At 42.3% G+C, this 19,634-nt stretch overlaps 1 protein-coding gene and 1 long non-coding RNA gene across 5 annotated transcripts in view; one reads left to right on the plus strand and one right to left on the minus strand.

Annotated features, from left to right (window-relative positions):
* COL11A1 (collagen type XI alpha 1 chain) overlaps window positions 1–19,634 on the minus strand; it is a 254,225-nt gene that overhangs the window by 54,619 nt on the left and 179,972 nt on the right. For all 4 annotated transcript variants that reach the window (XM_083510880.1, XM_083510881.1, XM_083510879.1 and 1 more), the window contains 6 exons: window positions 19,532–19,585; window positions 14,971–15,078; window positions 10,236–10,343; window positions 8,136–8,189; window positions 6,778–6,831; window positions 4,175–4,282 (listed from right to left, as the gene is read on the minus strand). In XM_083510880.1, the coding sequence (XP_083367006.1) occupies window positions 4,175–4,282; window positions 6,778–6,831; window positions 8,136–8,189; window positions 10,236–10,343; window positions 14,971–15,078; window positions 19,532–19,585 (486 nt within the window). The remainder of the gene's footprint in view (window positions 1–4,174; window positions 4,283–6,777; window positions 6,832–8,135; window positions 8,190–10,235; window positions 10,344–14,970; window positions 15,079–19,531; window positions 19,586–19,634) is intronic.
* On the plus strand, window positions 13,000–19,598 carry LOC310710393. The gene is made up of 3 exons (XR_014528030.1): window positions 13,000–13,086; window positions 14,961–15,071; window positions 19,519–19,598. It is a non-coding gene; the product is annotated as an uncharacterized lncRNA (long non-coding RNA).

Below are 19,634 nucleotides of genomic sequence, written 5' to 3' on the forward strand. Positions count from 1 at the left end.
GCAAGAGTATAACATAAGGAAAATGCCAGGATGTGAAGGGGAGAGGCGAAGGGAGGTCACCAAACAGCATAAAAATGTGGCATCATTAGTATATCTGATGGGATTTGTTAAGACTGAAATATTATAAACTACAAAAGGGGGAAAAAGCTGTGCAAGGTGTTCATTTTTACTATGCATTAGCAACAAAGATAGAGCTCTTGATTGCTCAATGGCCCTTTAGTACCACCAGCATCTTTGGCATCCTTAACACACTTGAAGGTTTAATGAAATGTAATTCCACTAGAGTTCAATGTTCATTCGTTTAAACCTCTAAATAGTGTGTGGTTACCCTTATGCAGCGTTTCAGTAAATCAAAACACACAAAGGTGAAATATATTTCTCTTTTCGATGCAGACCAAATCGAAACTGCATTTCCATTCCTAAACACCTATACAGAGTCCCTGACATTTCCAGTACCTTTCAATGCTACACCAAGTTTGAATGATCACGTATTAAAAATCGAGTCTCTTCACTTAGAAATAAAGAAAAAGAAATCACGTTAAATTTTCCTGGCCCCAAATGTATTAATGGTAATTCAAGGAGAGAAGAGGGTTCTGAGTGGTGCTATCCCTGGACCTTTGCTGCTGAAGGGCCCAGGGCTCATGAAGCTAATGCTCACGAAAGTACCCCTAGTGCAATGCCTATGAGAATGAGCTATGAGCCACAGGAAAATGAAAAGAATTCTGTTCAAACAGGATGAGGGTCCATGCAGCCCAGCATTCCGTCATCTGACCAGCCAGATGTTCCACTAGCAAGGCCATTCCCTCAGTGAAATGGTGGACTTCTTTGGTCAGAAACAAAAACATTATTTGTTGAAGGCAGAAATGGCATTGGAAAGGATCAATATAGTATAGGGGCAGGATTGACCATGAATCATAGAATCATAGAGTTGGAAGAGACCACAAGGGCCATCGAGTCCAACCCCCTGCCAAGCAGGAAACACCATCAGAGCACTCCTGACATATGGATGTCAAGCCTCTGCTTAAAGACCTCCAAAGTAGGAGACTCCACCACACTCCTTGGCAGCAAATTCCACTGTCGAACAGCTCTTACTGTCAGGAAGTTCTTCTTAATGTTTAGGTGGAATCTTCTTTCTTGTAGTTTGGATCCATTGCTCCGTGTCCGCTTCTCTGGAGCAGCAGAAAACAACCTTTCTCCCTCCTGTATGTGACATCCTTTTATATATTTGAACATGGCTATCATATCACCCCTTAACCTCCTCTTCTCCAGGCTAAACATGCCCAGCTCCCTTAGCCGTTCCTCATAAGGCATCGTTTCCAGGCCTTTGACCATTTTGGTTGCCCTCCTCTGGACACGTTCCAGTTTGTCAGTGTCCTTCTTGAACTGTGGTGCCCAGAACTGGACACAGTACTCCAGGTGAGGTCTGACCAGAGCAGAATACAGTGGCACTATTACTTCCCTTGATCTAGATCAGGGGTGTCAAACTCAAATTCATCGGGGGCCGCATCAGCAGTTTGGTCACCCTCAAAGGGCCGGTTGTATCTGTAGGACTATGTGTCCACTCTTTATTATCATAAATTATTGTCACTGCATTCAATTATTACTGTTTTTTGTAATAATGTAAGTAATAACTAGCTCTGAAAGCAGAAACATAGTCAGAATAATGGCAAGTAGATATTCAAATGTACAATTATTGTACAATTTACTGAAAAATGATTTTTGGTAACAGACAGTAATTTTTTTTAAACATCCAAATATTGCCAAACACTGTTTATTACACATATGGCAAACACAAGGCATTAACTTTTTTTTAACTTTTCTGACTAGATGGTTTCTGAGCACAATTCAAAGTGTTGGTGCTGACATTTAAAGCCCTAAACGGCCCTGGTCCAGTATATCTGAAGGAGCGTCTCCACCCCCATCGTTCTACCTGGACACTGAGGTCCAGCACTGAGGGCCTTCTGGTGGTTCCCTCACTGCGAGAAGCAAAGCTACAGGGAACCAGGCTGAGGGCCTTCTCGGTAGTGGCGCCTTCCCTGTGGAACACCCTCTCACCAGATGTCAAAGAGAAGAACAACTACCAGGCTTTTAGAAGACATCTGAAGGCAGCCCTGTTTAGGGAAGCTTTTAATGTTTGATGTATTTTAATATTCTTTTGGAAGCCGCCCAGAGTGGCTGGGGAAGCCCAGCCAGATGGGCGGGGTATAAATAAATTATTATTATTATTATTATTATTATTATTATTATTATTATTATTATTATTTATCCCGTGAGTCCTGTATCTAGCAGTATTTTGCTTTTGTCTTCCCAGTACCCACATGCATCACGCCAATTTTATTCCAGGCAGTAACTACTGGTACCTTACTCAAGACTGGTTAACGTGCTGTAACTACCAAAGTCTGATTTCCAATACGTGCTTTCGCGTGTGTGGGTGGCATTTTAATCCACATTAGTGACTGACAAGGTGAAATTGGAGCAGGGTAGTGATTCCAAATCACCGCCACATTCAGAATAAAGGTTTGCCATCGACTGGTGTGTTTGTCTCATCAGTATCGTAACAATTCGATTCGGACCATTGGTCCATCTAGCCTGGCACTGCCAGGCACTGACTAGCAGCGGCTCTGCAAGGGTTAAGGCAAGAGTCTTTCCCAGCCATATCTGGCGACAGTGAGGGTTGAGCACGGCTGACTAGCAGCGGCTCTGCAAGGGTTAAGGCAAGAGTCTTTCCCAGGGTTGAGCACGGCTGACTAGCAACGGCTCTGCAAGGGTTAAGGCAAGAGTCTTTCCTGCGCTAAACAGCCTCTCCCCAGCAAGGGGTTGCTCGCAGAGCACAAATGGTCACGTTCAGACCAATCCACAAACTCCTTACATTGCGTTAGCGGCTGATGTGGATCGGTAGCCTGCAAATAGTTTAAACTGCCACTTCTTGAACAATAGACCCTGCGACAGTAGTTTCCCCATCCCAATTTAATTACCCTTATGAGATTTTTATGATTACCAGGAGCTTTCTTCGCCTTGCAACTGCCTCTCTGCAAAAAGTGAACACGTGCCTTGGGAAGAACGAGACTTCTTTAGAAATCAGAGCGCTTTTTCTCCGCAACAACTGCTTTTCGGAGAAAGCTCTGCAGAGCGAGCCGCTAAGCAGGCGTGAGCCGGACTCCCGTGCGCTTCGCCTTCTGCGCGCTAAAGCGAAGAGGCGGCACTGCAGCAGCCAAATAGGCCGTCCTCCTTTTCTCTGAATGTGCGGTGCTGCCACCCACCCCCGCCCCCGCCCCGGTCTTTCCCTCAATGAATACACACAAGCTTTCTCCTTAAAAAAAAAAAGCGAGAATAAAAAAAAAGCGCTGGCAGCCGGCAGCGGCTACACGGGCCGCATGAGGAGGTCTGCCGGGCCGGATTTGGCCCGCGGGCCTTGAGTCTGACACCCGTGATCTAGATGCTATACTCCTATTGATGCAGCCCAGAATTGCATTGGCTTTTTTAGCTGCCGCGTCACACTGTTGGCTCATGTCAAGTTTGTGGTCAACCAAGACTCCTAGATCCTTTTCACATGTGCGGCTCTCAAGCCAGGTGTCATCCCCAGGCTCAGGTTGGGGTATCTACCTGGTTGGAATCTGCACTCTGGTCACCCAGTGAGACCTTGCTTGTTTGGCTTGCACTACGGCAAGGTTCAACACTGGCCGATTCTCATGGAACTGGCTTGGAGAGGTCCAAACCCGGTGGATCCATTCAGTCAACAGGGAATGATACCTGATCCTGACCCTAATGCCATGCCTACCCTCACCCTGCCTGCTGCCGCCAATAAAGATTTGGCGTGGTTAACGGTATCCTACCACCATTGTACAACCTGGTTATTTTGCTGCTCTCATGGGTCACCTAATGCGCCTGCCTTGGCAATATTTATGGTATTTCAGCAGGAAGTTACAGGATATGCACTGACTGGAAATGAAGCAATGTGACCAACCCAGCACTTCTGTAGACAGTATTGAAATCAAGATGAGATGTGACCTCCCTAATAGTATCATGAGCCCACATCATCACAAATGTGCAATAAAAAGAATGTCTGGAGGGGTCCAAAGACTCGTCATTTTTAAACTATGAAACCCAGAATAAGGATACACCCATTTTATTGTGGGGAAGGAAGGTGGGAAGCAAATAAAATGATGAAACATACCTGAAGACCAATGGGACCTGGAGGACCAGGGAAGCCTCGTGGGCCTTCATCGCCTTTTTGCCCAAACATCCCTTGCTGTCCTCTTGGACCAGGTTCTCCATCACCCCCCTAGTAGATTAAAATAGGGACAACTACTGTCAGAATTTTACAGCCAGTTTTTTTTTTTAAAAAAAAAACACATCCCAAGTTAGTGATTATATATACACACACACAACTTGTGTTCTGATCCAAAATTATGTGCACTGAAATTAATGAGATCTAATTCTACATGATGTGAATGGGACACAATTTTGCATTTGTAAGAAGAGAGCTACATTGTGCGAACACATTCATTCAACAATTACGGTGAACTTAGCTTGTGTTCTCCAAATACAATTAAAGTAAGTGGCCCAGTCATAATAAAGTCACCCAATGCGATTTTGTTGTGCATTGATCAATGCAGCTACTGTGCTTAAGAGCTGGCAGATGCTGCTTAATTCTCATTTGGGAATATTTATGCTGACAGAACAATAGTTTCCAATAGGTTGGTTTGAATTTTCGATTACTTAATGATCTATACTGATGCTGGTTTTTCACATTGTTTCCACTAAATGGTTTAAATTGGTTTTATGCGAGTGTTGTGCTGGACTATGAAATGTTTTTAAAGTACTGTTTTAGTGGGATATGCCTTGAATGGCATTGCGTAATTTTTTTAAAGGAATGAATGAATGAATTAAGAAAACTATATGGATACTTTTTAGCTACATTAGTTTTGCAAAAAGGTCTGACCAGACAATGGGTGAAAAGAAAACAGCACAGATTTTGACTTCAGCTCTGTAGGCTATATAAATTCCATTGACTTCAGTTACATTTAAGCAGCTAACAATGTACAAGTTTGCAACCTTTAGTCCATCCTTGCAAATAAGTCCATAAAAGTTACTAGCTTGCAAAACAGACATTTTTAAGAGGTCATAAAATGGCGTCAGACTTCAGGTGCCTGTCGCAAGAATGTCATAGGTACCACTCAGCAAAGTACATTCCATACAACAGTATCACAACTGATGTAGTGTTCTGGGAATGGACAAAGCATTCTGGTCTGAGTGAAGGAAAACACAAATAAATCCATGGTGTATGCCAGAGCTGTCCATAATGCTCACAAAAGTTGTGCATTCACTGCTCAGAAATTGACTCCAAAAGGCACCTAATTGAAGACTCAAATGCCCAGCTCCTAAGAATGTTGCCTCAGAAGTAAGTCCCACTAAACTGAGCGGGCCTTAGTTCCAGAGAAGTGGGGCTGGGAGTGCTGCTTGTCATATGTACGTTCTTATTATTTAAATGGAAAACAAACAAGGCAGGGCCTGGCAGTCTCTGGCTTCCAGAGCCAGTGTGGTGTAGTGGTCAAGAGCAGTGGACTTGTAATCTGGTGAACTGGGTTCGATTCCCTGCTTCTCCACCTGCAGCTGCTGGGTGACCTTGGGCTAGTCACACTTCTCTGAAGTCTCTCAGCCCCACACACCTCACAGAGTGTTTGTTGTGGGGGAGGAAGGGAAAGGAGAATGTTAGCCGCTTTGAGACTCCTTCGGGTAGTGATAAAGAGGGATATCAAATCCAAACTACTCCTCCTCCTCTTCCTCTTCCTCTTCTTCGTCTTCCTCTTTTTGTGGGCTCATTTTGTATCTCTTACCATGTGGCCCTGATGTTGGCTACAACTCCCAATTTAAATGCTGCCTCACACAGACATCTGCTGCAAATACCAGCAAATGTGGGGGTGATTTTACACCTGTATTGCTGAAGAAGGCAGCATGGAGTGATGGTTTGAATATGTAAAGGAGCCATTAAAAATGTAACAATACAGACAGAACTTCCAGATCGCCAATGTCATTTCTTTTCAAGGGAGTCAGATCGCACATTCAACTGGGAGCCATCAAGTTAATGAGTAATTAAGTGATGAGAAACAAAGTTACCGTTATCTAAATGAACATTCTAAATTGTAAAACAGAAAATTTAATTGAAATTGTGTGTGTGTGTGTGTGTGTGTGTGTACATACATACAGTGGACCCTCTGGATAAGAACTTAATTCATTCTGGGGGTCCTTACGTACCCCGAAAAGTCCGCAACATGAGGCTTTGGCATGCACACAAGTCATGATAGAGCACTTCTGCGCATGTGTGTGTGTCAAAACCCGGAAGTATACACTTCCGGGTTTGCCTCATTCGAAACCCGAAAGTTACGTTACCCGAACGTAACTTAACCCAAGGGTCCACTGTATAATAAAAAAAGAGAAACAAAGTTATCAAGTGGACCTGTTCTTGGAAACGCCACTCCAGCTTCCATATGCATTTAATAAACACATCTTGGAATGAACGGAGCCAAAGCATTTTCCCAATGTTTTGTTCATTCCTTTTGAATTGTTGCACTCATGGAAGACTGAAGCAGCAGAGCACTGACCCAAGACTGGAGCCTGCGGTAAGCAGAGCAGTGCATAGACATGGATGCCTTGAGGATAAGATTTAAGATATTTCTCATTTTAAGCAACATAAATTATGCCTGAATCTTCGGTATAACTAATGAGAATTCGGGAGGGAAGGCACTCGTTAGTTATGCATAACAAGCAGAAACTTACAGCTATACCAGGAGCTCCGACGGGACCTTGAAGACCTGGTGGTCCAGGAGGACCCTGAAGGGAGGAGGAAAGAAGGTAATGTTGGCATCTAAAGTCAGACGAACAGCATCTCCATAGGAGGGCATTTTGCATTATTCAGGCCTAATAAGCATTTCCACATTTCTTTGGAGAGATGGTGCTGTTACTCCAAGGTCTTTTACATTCAAGGCAGTCAAGCATTATTTGTTCATCTCCCCAAATCTTAGACTTGCTTGTCTACAATACATTTGAAACTGACATTTATCAAAGGTAATTATGCTTGCAGTATTTTCAGGATATTTAAAAGTGGATTTCTGTTCAAACATGAATATGAATCACAACCTGCCCTGGCTTTTACAGAACTAAAAATATACCAGACCTTTCTGAGGAGATTTACAGAGAAAAAAAAGCAACTAAAGTTTCACTATCCATATCGCAAACGAATGCTTCTTGTTGGAATTGTATTTCCCCAAAGGGACTGTACGTTGCTCTTGCAATTGGACAATTCTTCCTAGACAGACTTAAATATTAAATACGTGCAACTGCATTGCACTCCCTGAGAAAAAAAAAGGTCCAGGACGTATTTTAGATTAAATCTATTTATGCTGCCCCAGGAAAAGGCATTACTGACAGAGCTGATTTTCAGTTAGCCATGCTTGAACATACAAATAAAGTGGAATTTAAAATTACATAAAACAACCTGTTCTCACATGCCAAACAAGTCTAAATAATTTCTTCCCAGAGGAGTTTTCATGTTATAAACTATATATAGTTCCTGAAAATATTCCCTTGTGATTACTAGTTTTGAGTTTGATAAAATTAAATGAAGAATTGCTTTAATCAAAGCAGAGGACCTTTTTAACCACATAAGAAATCTGAAACGTTGGTTTAAATGAAAAAGATTATTGAATGATATATTATTAATATAATATAATATAATATAATATAATATAATATAATATAATATAATATAATGTAGCTTTCCTGCAAGCAAACAAAAGACATCCAAGCATGGACCTAGGTGAAAGGAAACTAAGCAAAACAGCAACAGACAATTGTGGAGGAAAATATGTTAACATATCCTGGAGCAAAGAAGTTGGTCAATTACTATCATCATTTAAAGGCATTATAAAGTAACATTGAACCCAATTCCTCTGGGGGGTTTTTTTTTCGTTTCAAATGTGAATATCTCTGCAAAATGCAGGCCTCTTTCGTGCTTGCTCAGCATGTTGGTTTTTGATCCATGTTTTCATTCTTTAATTCCCCAGCAATAAAGAATTGCAGTAAGCAATATAGTGAAGGAAGTAGTCAGAAAAAGAAAGAAAGAAAAGAAAACTCACATTTTCTCCTTTGTCACCTTTGCTCCCTTTCTGACCTGGTTCTCCAATTTCACCCTGTAATAGAAGGGAAGACATTGTTAAATTGGTACTTTTAAGGAGCCTGCCTTTCCGTTCGCTGTGGCGAAGTGTCTATAAATGTCACCTTATTATTCTCTTTACCTTATAGCACCATTTTACAAGTAAAGGCCTGAAGGGGGCATTTTTGCATTGATCAATCACATTTCGGCGTGACAGATTAGTGCATGTATCGACTATTACAGTTCAAAGCACAACATGGCCTCGTATTGAAACCTACTTTAATTGGATTTTGAACGAAGGAAATTGTTTTGTTTTTGTTTATATTCTCCATGTCTCCTTCAATATAAAGTGACTGTAATTGCAATCAACTGAAGAGCAGCTTCGTGCTTCTGTGAATGTATCACAATTCTTATTATGAGCAGACATACCAGAGAATTACAGTTGACTCTATAAGACAGTGGTAATGTTCAGGCTATCTGGCTTAATTCAGCACCTATTTTGGAAAGATGTTTGCTCACTATGCCTTTGGACACCTGTTAAGATACTGTAACCTAATTTTGCAAGACGCTTGCTGATACTTAGGAGTAGTTTTTTTTAATGTTTAAATACAATTGAATACCATTTTTGAATCAAAATAGTAGACAGACGCTTTCAAAACTGCAGGGTCATTTTGGGTTTCATAAATTCCCAAGCAATGATAGGTGCAAAACTGATAGTGAGATATAAGACAAGTTATCAGACAATGCAACCCATCCACTTATCCTTTCATGCAAGCCACAATTAATATAGGAAGCATCTAATTAAACATAACTTTTCATTTCATCCAAACCCAGAGTTACCAGGTTGAGGATAAGACTGGGTCTAAATAATGAGACTGGTTCAGAGACAAAACTGTGGTCAACGGATATTTTTTGCATTGCTTTCAGGCATGCTATGGAGGGAGAGGAAAATGGGTTGTGTATGAGGGCAAGAAGGCACATTAATGAATTGGGAGAAAGGGCAAAGGGCTCGTTCCTATTTTGGTATATTAAGCAAAGACTATGGACTGGCCCAGTGAGAATGAGCTGCATAACTGAACAGGTATGCAGTGCAACAGTGGGAAGTTGGCCAGCACATAAAGGTGTGGCGGGGGATATTTTTTAGGGAGAAGCAGTGGGCAGAATGGAGAATGTGTAACCCTACTCCTAGCTGTCACATTGCCAGACTTCCTAGATGTTTCTCCTGGACAATTGGGAATAGTAGCCAGGACAAAGGTATCTGGAATTTAAAAAAAATCCTGATGGAATGTTTCTGGGCAAGAAAAGGATAACACCCTCCCCTCTCACTCAGCACATTTCTCTTGTAAGTATAGCCCCCTATTTTGCATGTCAGTGCCAAACGATGAATTGAGAATAATGCTTCCTCCTAAACATTTGCTTCCACCTTGTAATTCTCATAATTTTTTCAAACTATTGGAAACTCATGAAACCCATGAAAGTGTTTTTGCCTGATTGAAGAGTCGCACCCCGAGTTCCCTGTGTTGCATTATTTCTGACACCTGCTGCTCATGGGTCAAATTTGACATTTAAGTAAATAAATGTTTGCCCCAGCTCCCATATGTTGATCTTCTCTAGTGGTTCATAATCACAAATAGTACGTATTCCAAGAGAGCAAAATTGTCATCACCGTTGCTTCTAACACAGCACTTCTTGTGCAATATTAGACAATATCACAGTGATTGCTCTTGCTGATGGGTCACCCCCTTCTTATCTTGTATACATTTGGGTCCTGCATAGAAAGGTGACACACCTATTTCTCCAACTTCTATTGCATGGCCCTAACTTCTTGCCCCACTGCTTATGACTCCGCTCTCTCTCTCTTTCTCTGCATCTCTCTATATTGGCCAACTGAAGATAACACTTCATGCTTCTGATGAAGAGGGTACTAGTCTACAAAAGATGATGGCACAATCAATCTGTTATTCAAGTGCCTCAAGATTCTTTCTTGAGTGATCCCACATAAAGCAAGCAAACAAATAGCTCTTGGAGTTTTGAAAACTAGCCAATCACCGGACAATCATCACTGCAGTTAACAGCAACTGACCTTGTCACCATCTTCTCCAGGAGAACCAGCTGGACCGGCAGGGCCGGGAAGGCCTACAGGCCCTTGTACTCCATCACGTCCGGCTGGGCCTTGGGGACCTTTTTCACCCTGTTTTCAATGCCAAAACATTATTCAAACTATGACTGGTGAATAATTGAGAGTGCAGAATATTGAACTCACATTTCACTATTTACAAGTGTCAGACTGGTCCAGTGCATGGTTAAAGCTTGTCACAGCTAGGAACCTTTGGAGGGTCCCTAAGCAATTTATTATCTCTCAAAACCATCTCTGTAATGTTGTGGTCATCTATGGAGGTCCTGCTTTGGGAGGGCCTTCTCTCCGAAGGACCTTCTCTGCCATCTGAAGTGGACAGGTAGTGACTTGAGAGAAAGCGAATTTTGGGTTGTCATTCTCCACCTTTGGAATACCTTCTCAGAGATGTTCTCCATGCACAAATTCTGATGTCATTTCAAGGCAAGATGAAGAGCTTTTTATTCCACTGGGCTTTATCTGTAAGCTACAATTCTGGGGTGTTGCCTACCATGTGGCTCTACACAAGTGTATGACCTATGTTTCTGATCCATACCCTTTTGAGTGTTTTCATTCATTACTACCAGACAGCCGTATGTTAATTATATACCTTAGTCAATATTATTTTCTTTCACAAACTACTTTATAAAGCAATTCATAGGTAATGATTTCACAACCCAGTATTTGGGTTTCGTTTTGTTTTTAAAAAAGGTTGAGGTCCTCCTGTATCACCCCTCTTGTCTCCATTTACACCTTTTCTCTGTTTATCCCACATAACTGTTGTCTGCTTATGAGTAACACCCTAGTCTTTTGTCACTCTCACTTCCATGCCTTCAACAGTCCTGCTTCCTCTATCTACTCATCAATCCATTATCCTACTCTCCTTTGAGTGTTTTGCAAAGGCTAGAATGCAATTGATATCTGTGATTTTCATTTTGGCAACCGACACCAAGTGTTGATAGCTGCAAAACAAGCTTTCCAAAGGGTTATCTCTCTCCCTCTCCCCTTCCTTCCATCACACACCTTGTTGCACAATTAAACCTAGCAGACGGAGAGCTGTGTGAGAAACACATCTGCTCAGTACTTTGTGCATGAAGAAACTTGATGTGTAATATCTTGGTACAACAGTGAGTCCTCCCCATCCACCCAAAAGTACGAAATCAGCTGCTCATTCACAAAGCAGAAACAATGTACAATTGATCCCAGTCGCCTATGACTTTAATTCACAAACTAGGCACATCTCCCATTTACTTGCACCTGAATCTCACTACACCAACCTCCACTTCCTATTTGCCATCTCTGACCTCTCTCTCTGCAAAGTAAAAACCTCTGAGCAATGCTATATGGTGATACCTGTAGCATCAGAACAATCACATTAAAGGAAAAAGAAATACTATAGAATTTATCCATTGCTTTTTGACACATGGATGCCCAAAGCCGGTAACATAAAGGCTTTGAGGATTTTCTTTACAAACAAGTGGTATATAATTTTTATGAAATAAAATACACACCTAAAATATTTAAAAACAGAAAACGCAAACAGCTAAACAGTAATAAAAACGGCATCAAATAGAGGAGTGAAGAAACAAAAGAATAAATCTCAGTTGACAGGACCACAGAAATAAAAAGGTCTTTTTTGGACCAAAATGACATCAGAATAAACAAATGGGTAGTGTGTTTTAGAGGTGGAATACCACAAATGAAAGGTAAAAGGTAAAGGTAAAGGACCCCTGGATGGTTAAGTCCAGTCAAAGGTGACTATGGGGTTGCAGCGCTCATCTCATTTCAGGCTGAGGGAGGCGGCGTTTGTCCACAGACAGCATTCTGGGTCATGTGGCCAGCATGACTAAACTGCTTCTGGTGCAACAGGACACCGTGACAGAAACCAGAGCGCACGGAAACACCATTTACCTTTCCACTTCAGCAGTACCTATTTATCTACTTGCACTTGCATGCTTTCAAACTGCTAGGTTGGCGGGAGCTGGGACAGGGCAACGGGCACTCAATCTGTTGTGGGGATTCAAACCACCAACCTTCTGATAGGCAGGCCCAAGAGGCTCAGTGGTTTAGACCACAGCGCCACCCGCGTCCCTTTTTCACAAATGAAAAGGCACCCTGTCAAGTCACTGCCCACTGCATCTCTAGAGATCTGAATGGATGAGCAGGACCACAGGGAAGAAGACTGTTCTTCAGGTACTCTCAGCCCACATGTTGCAGGTTAGCACCAGTGTAATCAATCGTTGTTGGAAATGGACCAGTGGTGTTGTTTTGAAACTAGAAATATATGCTTTGCACTGAAATTTCTGAATCGTTTCCAAAGGCAGTCCCAGGTACAATACACTGTAGCAGTCTAGGCTGGAGGTATTTGGCAGATCCTGTCCTTACACTGCACCTGACTGCCTATGGCAGACAAAGCTGAACATGTGAGCTGCGAAGAGCAGAGTTTCAGGTCACTGATTGGCTACAGTGGGATTATCTCCAATTTTCTTCAGAGCTTGACTTCTGAAACCTTCTGAACACTATGTTCACGGGTTCATTTTGGTAGCTTCAAGGTCACAGCGTTCAATTTTTCTAAGAACCCAGCTCCAAGTGGCTCACTCAGTCACGATAAGGACTCATACATATAAATTACAAAACTCAGAATGGTACATTGCAAAGCAGCTTAAGTTGTTATAGTAACCATTGTCTGCATTTCAGAAATTTCAATACATTTTTTATGATAAGTGCATGATAAATAACAGACAGAAAACAGAAATGAAAATACAGATAACATAACTTGCTGGAGACTCTGCAGACAGATAAATTAAATATACCGAAGCAGGTGAAGAAATGAAAAATCTCAGGAATACAGTCTTCTATGTTAATGAGTTATTTGTTGTCAATATCATGTAGTCAGCATAATGCCAATACTTATTTGGAGGCAGGGAACAATATGATCATATAGGGAGGGAAAGTGGAGCTTAGAACACCGGCAAAATATCTATTGATAGGATTTTGTGAGAAATTAATGAAATCAATTTACAGCACAATTCTGTACATATATACTCAGACAGAAGACTCACTGGGTTTATTGGGACTCCCATGTAAATGCACATTGGACTACACAGCTTCAGTTTCATACTGAAGAATGGTGTACTAATATGGCAGATGTAGCCAGCATAGTGCCTTCCAGAAGTTGCTGCACTACAATTCCCACCATCCCTGACCTTTCACCATGTTGCTGGTAATCAATGGCATCATTTGCACATAATGCTAAGCCATGCTTTATTAAATGAGGGCTTAGCTTTCAGTGCAATCCCTGGCCCGTGGCTTACGGTAATTATACTTTCTTTACTGTCAACTAACCATGATCAAAAGCCATGGTTTGCTGTTGGCTTATGAAACTTGGCTTGTTTTAACTATGACTTGGTGTTCTGTGCAACCCAGCACCCGCAATTAATAGCAGTTTGATTTGCCACGCTGCCACAGTTGCTTACCAAAATGCAAAGGCAATAAGGCAAGAGCAGCTGGAAAATGAACCCAACTATGGAGAAACAATCCATGGCTTGTTTGATTATCTGTTGGGCAACTTGTGGTTAACTCACGGTTTAATGGTATGTGTGAACCAGGTCAATGCTGTGGACTGGAAGCAAGGAAGCACTTGATTCAAAGTTCTATGTTACATAGCGGGAGCTCTGTGCTGTTTTCAGCACCAGCCAGGCATTTCATTTCATATTGTAATTTTTAATTCCATTCTCGCACGCTGCAAACCCAGTGGAATTACTGAACATTTTTTCCTTTGAACTGTAGACCTCCTTGGCATACCATGGATGCACTTTTTGAAAATATCCTCAGTTTCAAAAGCTGATTGTCATTCAATGTAGCAGGAAAAAGAGGACCCTCTTGCATTCACATAACTTGTTTGATGTGTCCTGCCCACAGGTTTCCTCTGCGACATCTGTTGGAGTTTTCCACGAGGACTAAAACTCTGCTTACTTTTGAACTCTGTGGTTTAATAATTCTTAGATAATATACAATATTTACCTTTTAGATATAATTAAGATACAGAGACACTGTCTATAACATGGCATTGAACCTGGGTCGGGGGAGATTCATATGAAGATCACAAAAGCTACTCCCCTATATCTGAGGAGCATTTCCATCTATGTATAGCAGGAATGGGGCATCTGATATTTCTGGACTCCAGCTCCCATCAGTCCCAGCTAGCATGGCCAGTGGCCAAGGATGATGGGAGTTGGGGGGGTCTAACAACGTCAGGAGGTCTGAAAGTTCCCCACCTGCGATGTTTTCATTTAAAAGTTGCACTTGACTAGAAAGGTAGCAGAGAGCAGGAGTAGGTGACGATGAAATCTGATACAAAAATGGGAAATAAAGGCACACTTTGTAAAGCAGAGCATTAGGGCACTAAGGTTAAATCAAAGCTACGGCGTGACAAAGTATTTTATCATCAGAGGCAGCCACTATTGTGTTCATGATGATCAGCTTTGTTTAACCCCTCTCCCTGGGCCTTAGGGCTTGATAAAGTGTGCCAAAAAATGTCATCGAGTTTAATTAAATTTCTGCAGCGCTCTATTGTAAATACAGAGGGAGTATGCCAGGCACATATGCAATAGAAAGGTATTGGAGTGTGAAGAGCTAACATTATTGGATATGAAAAGTAATAATTTCTGTAATATTACTTCTCTCTTTCTTTAGAATTACTCACCGGAGCTCCCTTTTCTCCTGCTGGCCCAGGAGGACCCTGGGGACCGGGACGTCCAGGCAAACCAATTGGGCCAGCAGTACCTGCCGGACCACGTTCACCAGGTGAACCCTGCAATTAAAAGAAAAGACCACTGAACAAACTATTTAATAACCAGCAACACTGCACAGTTTAGGACAAAGACTGCTAAAAGATTGGCAAGTGCCCTAATTCTTCTAGTAAGATGCCCCCCACATCTCTGCTTTAAAAGACAGATGGAGAACCTCCAACCCATTCCAGTGGGCCTAATTTGGTCCATAACATTGTGTCTCCCAAGCCTTGGCTACCTGCCCCATACCTGAAGTTATACAACATGAGGGCAGGTAAAGCTGTGGGTGCAGAGGAACAATGGGGAGTCTTAAAATGTCCTCCTGGTTGTTCTTCCACAAGCAGGGCTTGCATTCATTCAATGCCTTTAAATCTGGCACCAAATGCAAGCCTGCTCCCACTTGGAAGCTCCTTGTCCAAGTCTTGCCATTGCCTGGGAAAAGCAGGGTTTGCATTCATCACTGAATTAAATTCAGTGGCAAACGCAAGCTCTGCTAGGACAGCCTCCTCTAGGATCAGGTCCAGGAAGTGCCAGAAAGCAGTGGAGTCTGGGCTCACTCCAGCATTGCTTTTTTCTCCATTGGAAATCATGCTTTCTGGCTCAGATTCAGGGACGGTATTTCACCATATCTCTTAAGATTTGCCTCTTAGTATATATTAGATGGGGAGTCAAAGTCACACCTGATTCCTGAATTGATGTCATTCTATGGTTGCAAAGATTTATCTGTCACATTCATATTTAAAAGTTTTAGGTATACAACTGAAAGAGCTAACAGCCAAAATACACACGGCACTTTTGCTGATGTTATTGCCTCCCTGGTTTCGGTGGCTGGAACATAGGAAACCGTTTTCTGTTGAGTTAGCCCATTGACCCATCTGGCTCAGTTCTATCTCCATGTGGGTCTCTATACCTTCAGAGAGGAGTCTTCCTTGGCTTTACCCAGAGATGCTAGGGACCTGGGACTTTTTGCAGGCAGATCATGTGCTCAACCACTGAGCTACACCCCTTCTCCAGGGGTCTATATTTAGTGAGTTTAATGAGTTAAGACACCCTACTAAAACACATGGGGCTTCTGAGGCAGTTGAAGTCTCTACACCTGGAGAAAAACAGGTGTGAATGTCTGGAGAAACTACCCATAATTCAGCGTTGCATATAGTTTGGCCCTCGGGTGGAATGTAATATGTGAAGGAGTCTTTAGCACAAGGGGGGGGGGGCTAATCTTCAGATGTTGTTAGTTTACTGCTCCCATCATAGATGATGGGAGCTATAATCCAGCATTTGGAGTGTCATGTGTCCTGACCCCTGCTTATGTCGACCAAGCCAATGTTATTATGAAATTTGCCAGACACAAAATGTGAAATTCGCTTAACTGACTAAAAAAAAAAGTTGTTGACTTCTATGTTGATGTCCATGGACTCAGCTGCATTAGTCAAAAAACAGTGTTTTGAATGCAACATCAGACGGCACTGGAGAGCAAAAAAATAATATTTCTAAGCGATTTTCCACAGTGCTTTTTATCTTTTGTTATAACAATTTAATTTCTGACTTATTTATAGAGTTTTTCTCCCCTGTGCGTAGATACACCCTATTTGTGGGTAACACAAACTTGGTGATGCTTCTAGCAAGTTCCAAACATGCTTGTATTCAAAAGACTTTTCTTTTTGTGTTTGGGCTCTTTGAATTTAAAATGCTCTTTTTATCTGAGAGAAGCTTGTTCTAAAACGCACATAATGAAAAAGGATGTTTGTTTGTTTGTTTGCTTGTTTGTTTGCTTGCTTGCCCCTGGGCTCTCTTTCCCCCCTGACCCAGTTGATCACATGCCTGAAATACCCAAGTCAGAATGGCAGGGGATGAGGGCTGGCCTTAAATATTCACACGGCATGACTGAGAAGCATAGAAAAGGATTAATGCTGCTTTGCTTTGATTAGGATTCCCAGGGAGTGAGAATTAAATTTCATGGCAATTAGAATCTTACCCCACAGAGGGGAGCTGGTTTGTTTTCACAAGTTGGTTGAGAAATGAATATACATGTGCAAGACTTCAACATCAAGCAGAAGTATTCCCCCAATGGAAATTAAAAATAAAACCAATGATGTAGTGGTCTTACAGCATCCTCTCTCCCCTGTCTGTATTTTGCTGAGGTTTACTGGGAACTGACAGCTAAGCTACATGATCAAGAAACTCACAGCCGGACACTTGACTATTCAGGTGTCTAAACAGGAAATACCTACATAGGAGGAATGGAGCCATGAGGCCCTGCCCTCAATATCCCCATGCCCACAAGTCAATCCCTCTCTGTTCCTGGCCTTCCCATGTTGAGTGAGGAATGTCTGAAGGGACTTCTCTCTACCCACATTCAGTTGAACATGAGTTGAACCATCCGCAAAATTGGGAACGCAACTGCTCAGAAGCTTCTACTCATCTTCCAACTGAACAGAGCAGGAGTTCCCTTCCAGCCTTTCTCCACTCTCACAACCAGCAAGGCTTGAAGATCATTTACTGGCAAGGCCATGTGTGGCCCAGTGCTCACTATAAGGGTTGCTATTTTTTCTTCAGGCATGATGCCTGAAGAGAGGAGCTTGTGCCCCACCGGAATGTGTACAAGTAGAAATCACAAAGAAAGGCTAGCTTACATATCTTCACCCTCATGTTCCAGAAAGTTGTTTTTATGTCGGACAGAACACACACACACATACACATGGACCTCCAGCTCCTGTTAAAAGTGGTACAGTCCAGTATGACCTGCATCACATTATCCTATTGTTTGCGTGTTGAGGTCCCCAAGCCACCCCAATAACTCACACATCACACATAATTTTTGTTTAAGGTTTTTGGCAAAATTTTGGCCACAACTTTATTTAAATACATAACTGTGAGTGGTTGCTTAGGCATTGGTTCCAACTATCTGTCCCCCTGTCCAGGGACAGAATTGGCTTCCGGATTCCAGCGGAAGCCAGTCAGGGAAAACAATATTGGCAAGAAATGAAACTGGGCACCAGACCCTCACCTCTCCCCGCATGCTCCCAGAGGCTTGTGCGGTCCAGGCCCAATGCCAGGGACTTGGACAAAAGCATGTAAAGCCCCTGGATTCCTTTAACGGAATTCCCTTACAACACCAGCATTTGAGGGGTAGGCACTTACCCTTCCACCAACCAATTTTTTAACCAATGCCTAACCGCAAACCTTACAAGTTGTGACGATTTGCTATACACTAGGCAAAAACCAAATGGCTCCAGCCAATCAGCCAAATGGACAAAATTCCTACCAGGCTCCTGTTCCAAAAGCAGGTGACCCCATGACAGTCATAGCAAGGTCAAGCGCAAAATCCCCAGTTCAGGGAGGGTAGGCGGGTGATCCGGTGCATGCAGCAAAAGAGAACACCCAAAGCTGCGTGCCCAACTTTGAGCCCAACCCACAAATTGGCAACATCGAAATCTCTCCAGAAACACAAGTACCCAATCATAGCCCGTGGAAAACCAACAGATCTGCCCAGCAACAGTGGGGTGGCCTGCTAGACCCCACTGCACGACATGCTCTCTATTAAGGAGAACACGCTTTGTGTCACTCTGCTTTTACTTTCATTGTACTGTGAAAGGAAGGAGAAAATGTCTACTGTACTCTACTCTGATGTAGCAATTTCACACCACACCTCTCTAATATTGGAGGAAACCCAGCTCTTTACCGCAGACCAGAAGATTTGGTACAACTTTGATGTACAACAGCTTTTCCTGGTTTCCTGCCCTTCAGACTTTCTGGGCAGGAATAAAGGTGCGTATGAGAGAGAAGCACCAACATCTGCAATGATGGCAGAACCACTAGATCAATGTTGAAGTGTATTATCATGAAAGTAATGTCACATGTCATAAGGTTGTCATGAGCACAATGATTTTCAGCATGCAACTGGTGTAGGATTCTGATCCTGACTGGGAGCATGTTCCAGATCAGGACCCCCTGAGCTGCTTTTTCTTGAAAACAAAAGTGGACAATTTAAGAACACTCCTAATCTGGATCGGGGCCCTGCGCCAGTTTCTTGCTTTCCCTCTGTGTGTGCACCTGTGTTTTAAAAGAGTGAGTAACGTAACTTGTAGTTTGGGCCAAACTTCTATGTATTTCAGAATGAAAGGAAGGCTGGACAGAATTTCACAGCAGTCTTTCAGTACAGTAGGTTCTTCATTTTCCTGCCACTAGAGGCTTCTTATCTCTCTCCCCCCCCCCTTTATAATTTCTAATAAAACAAGAAAACAAGAAAATACCATTTGTCTCCTGCTGATAACAGCAGGTTTCAGATGGGCCAATATGTTTGTGTTGATAGTTCCTTCTGTTTGTCGACTCATAATTACTAGGGAATGGCTATTGACAGAACTGAATGACATTCATTTAGATACTGTTCACAAGAGCACATACACATAAATAAAAAAGGAAGTCATTTTTTCATACTAATATTTTTTTCATTGTCCTTCAAGCAATTTTACTTACAATGGGACCCGGTGGACCTTGTGGACCTTCTCCTCCTTTCAGACCAGCTCCACCCTACCAAAAGAAGGCATTATTTGTCATTATTACCATCGTCACTATTTGA

This window comes from Podarcis liolepis (genome assembly GCF_965112155.1).
Source record: "Podarcis liolepis genome assembly, chromosome: 6".
NCBI lineage: Eukaryota > Metazoa > Chordata > Lepidosauria > Squamata > Lacertidae > Podarcis > Podarcis liolepis.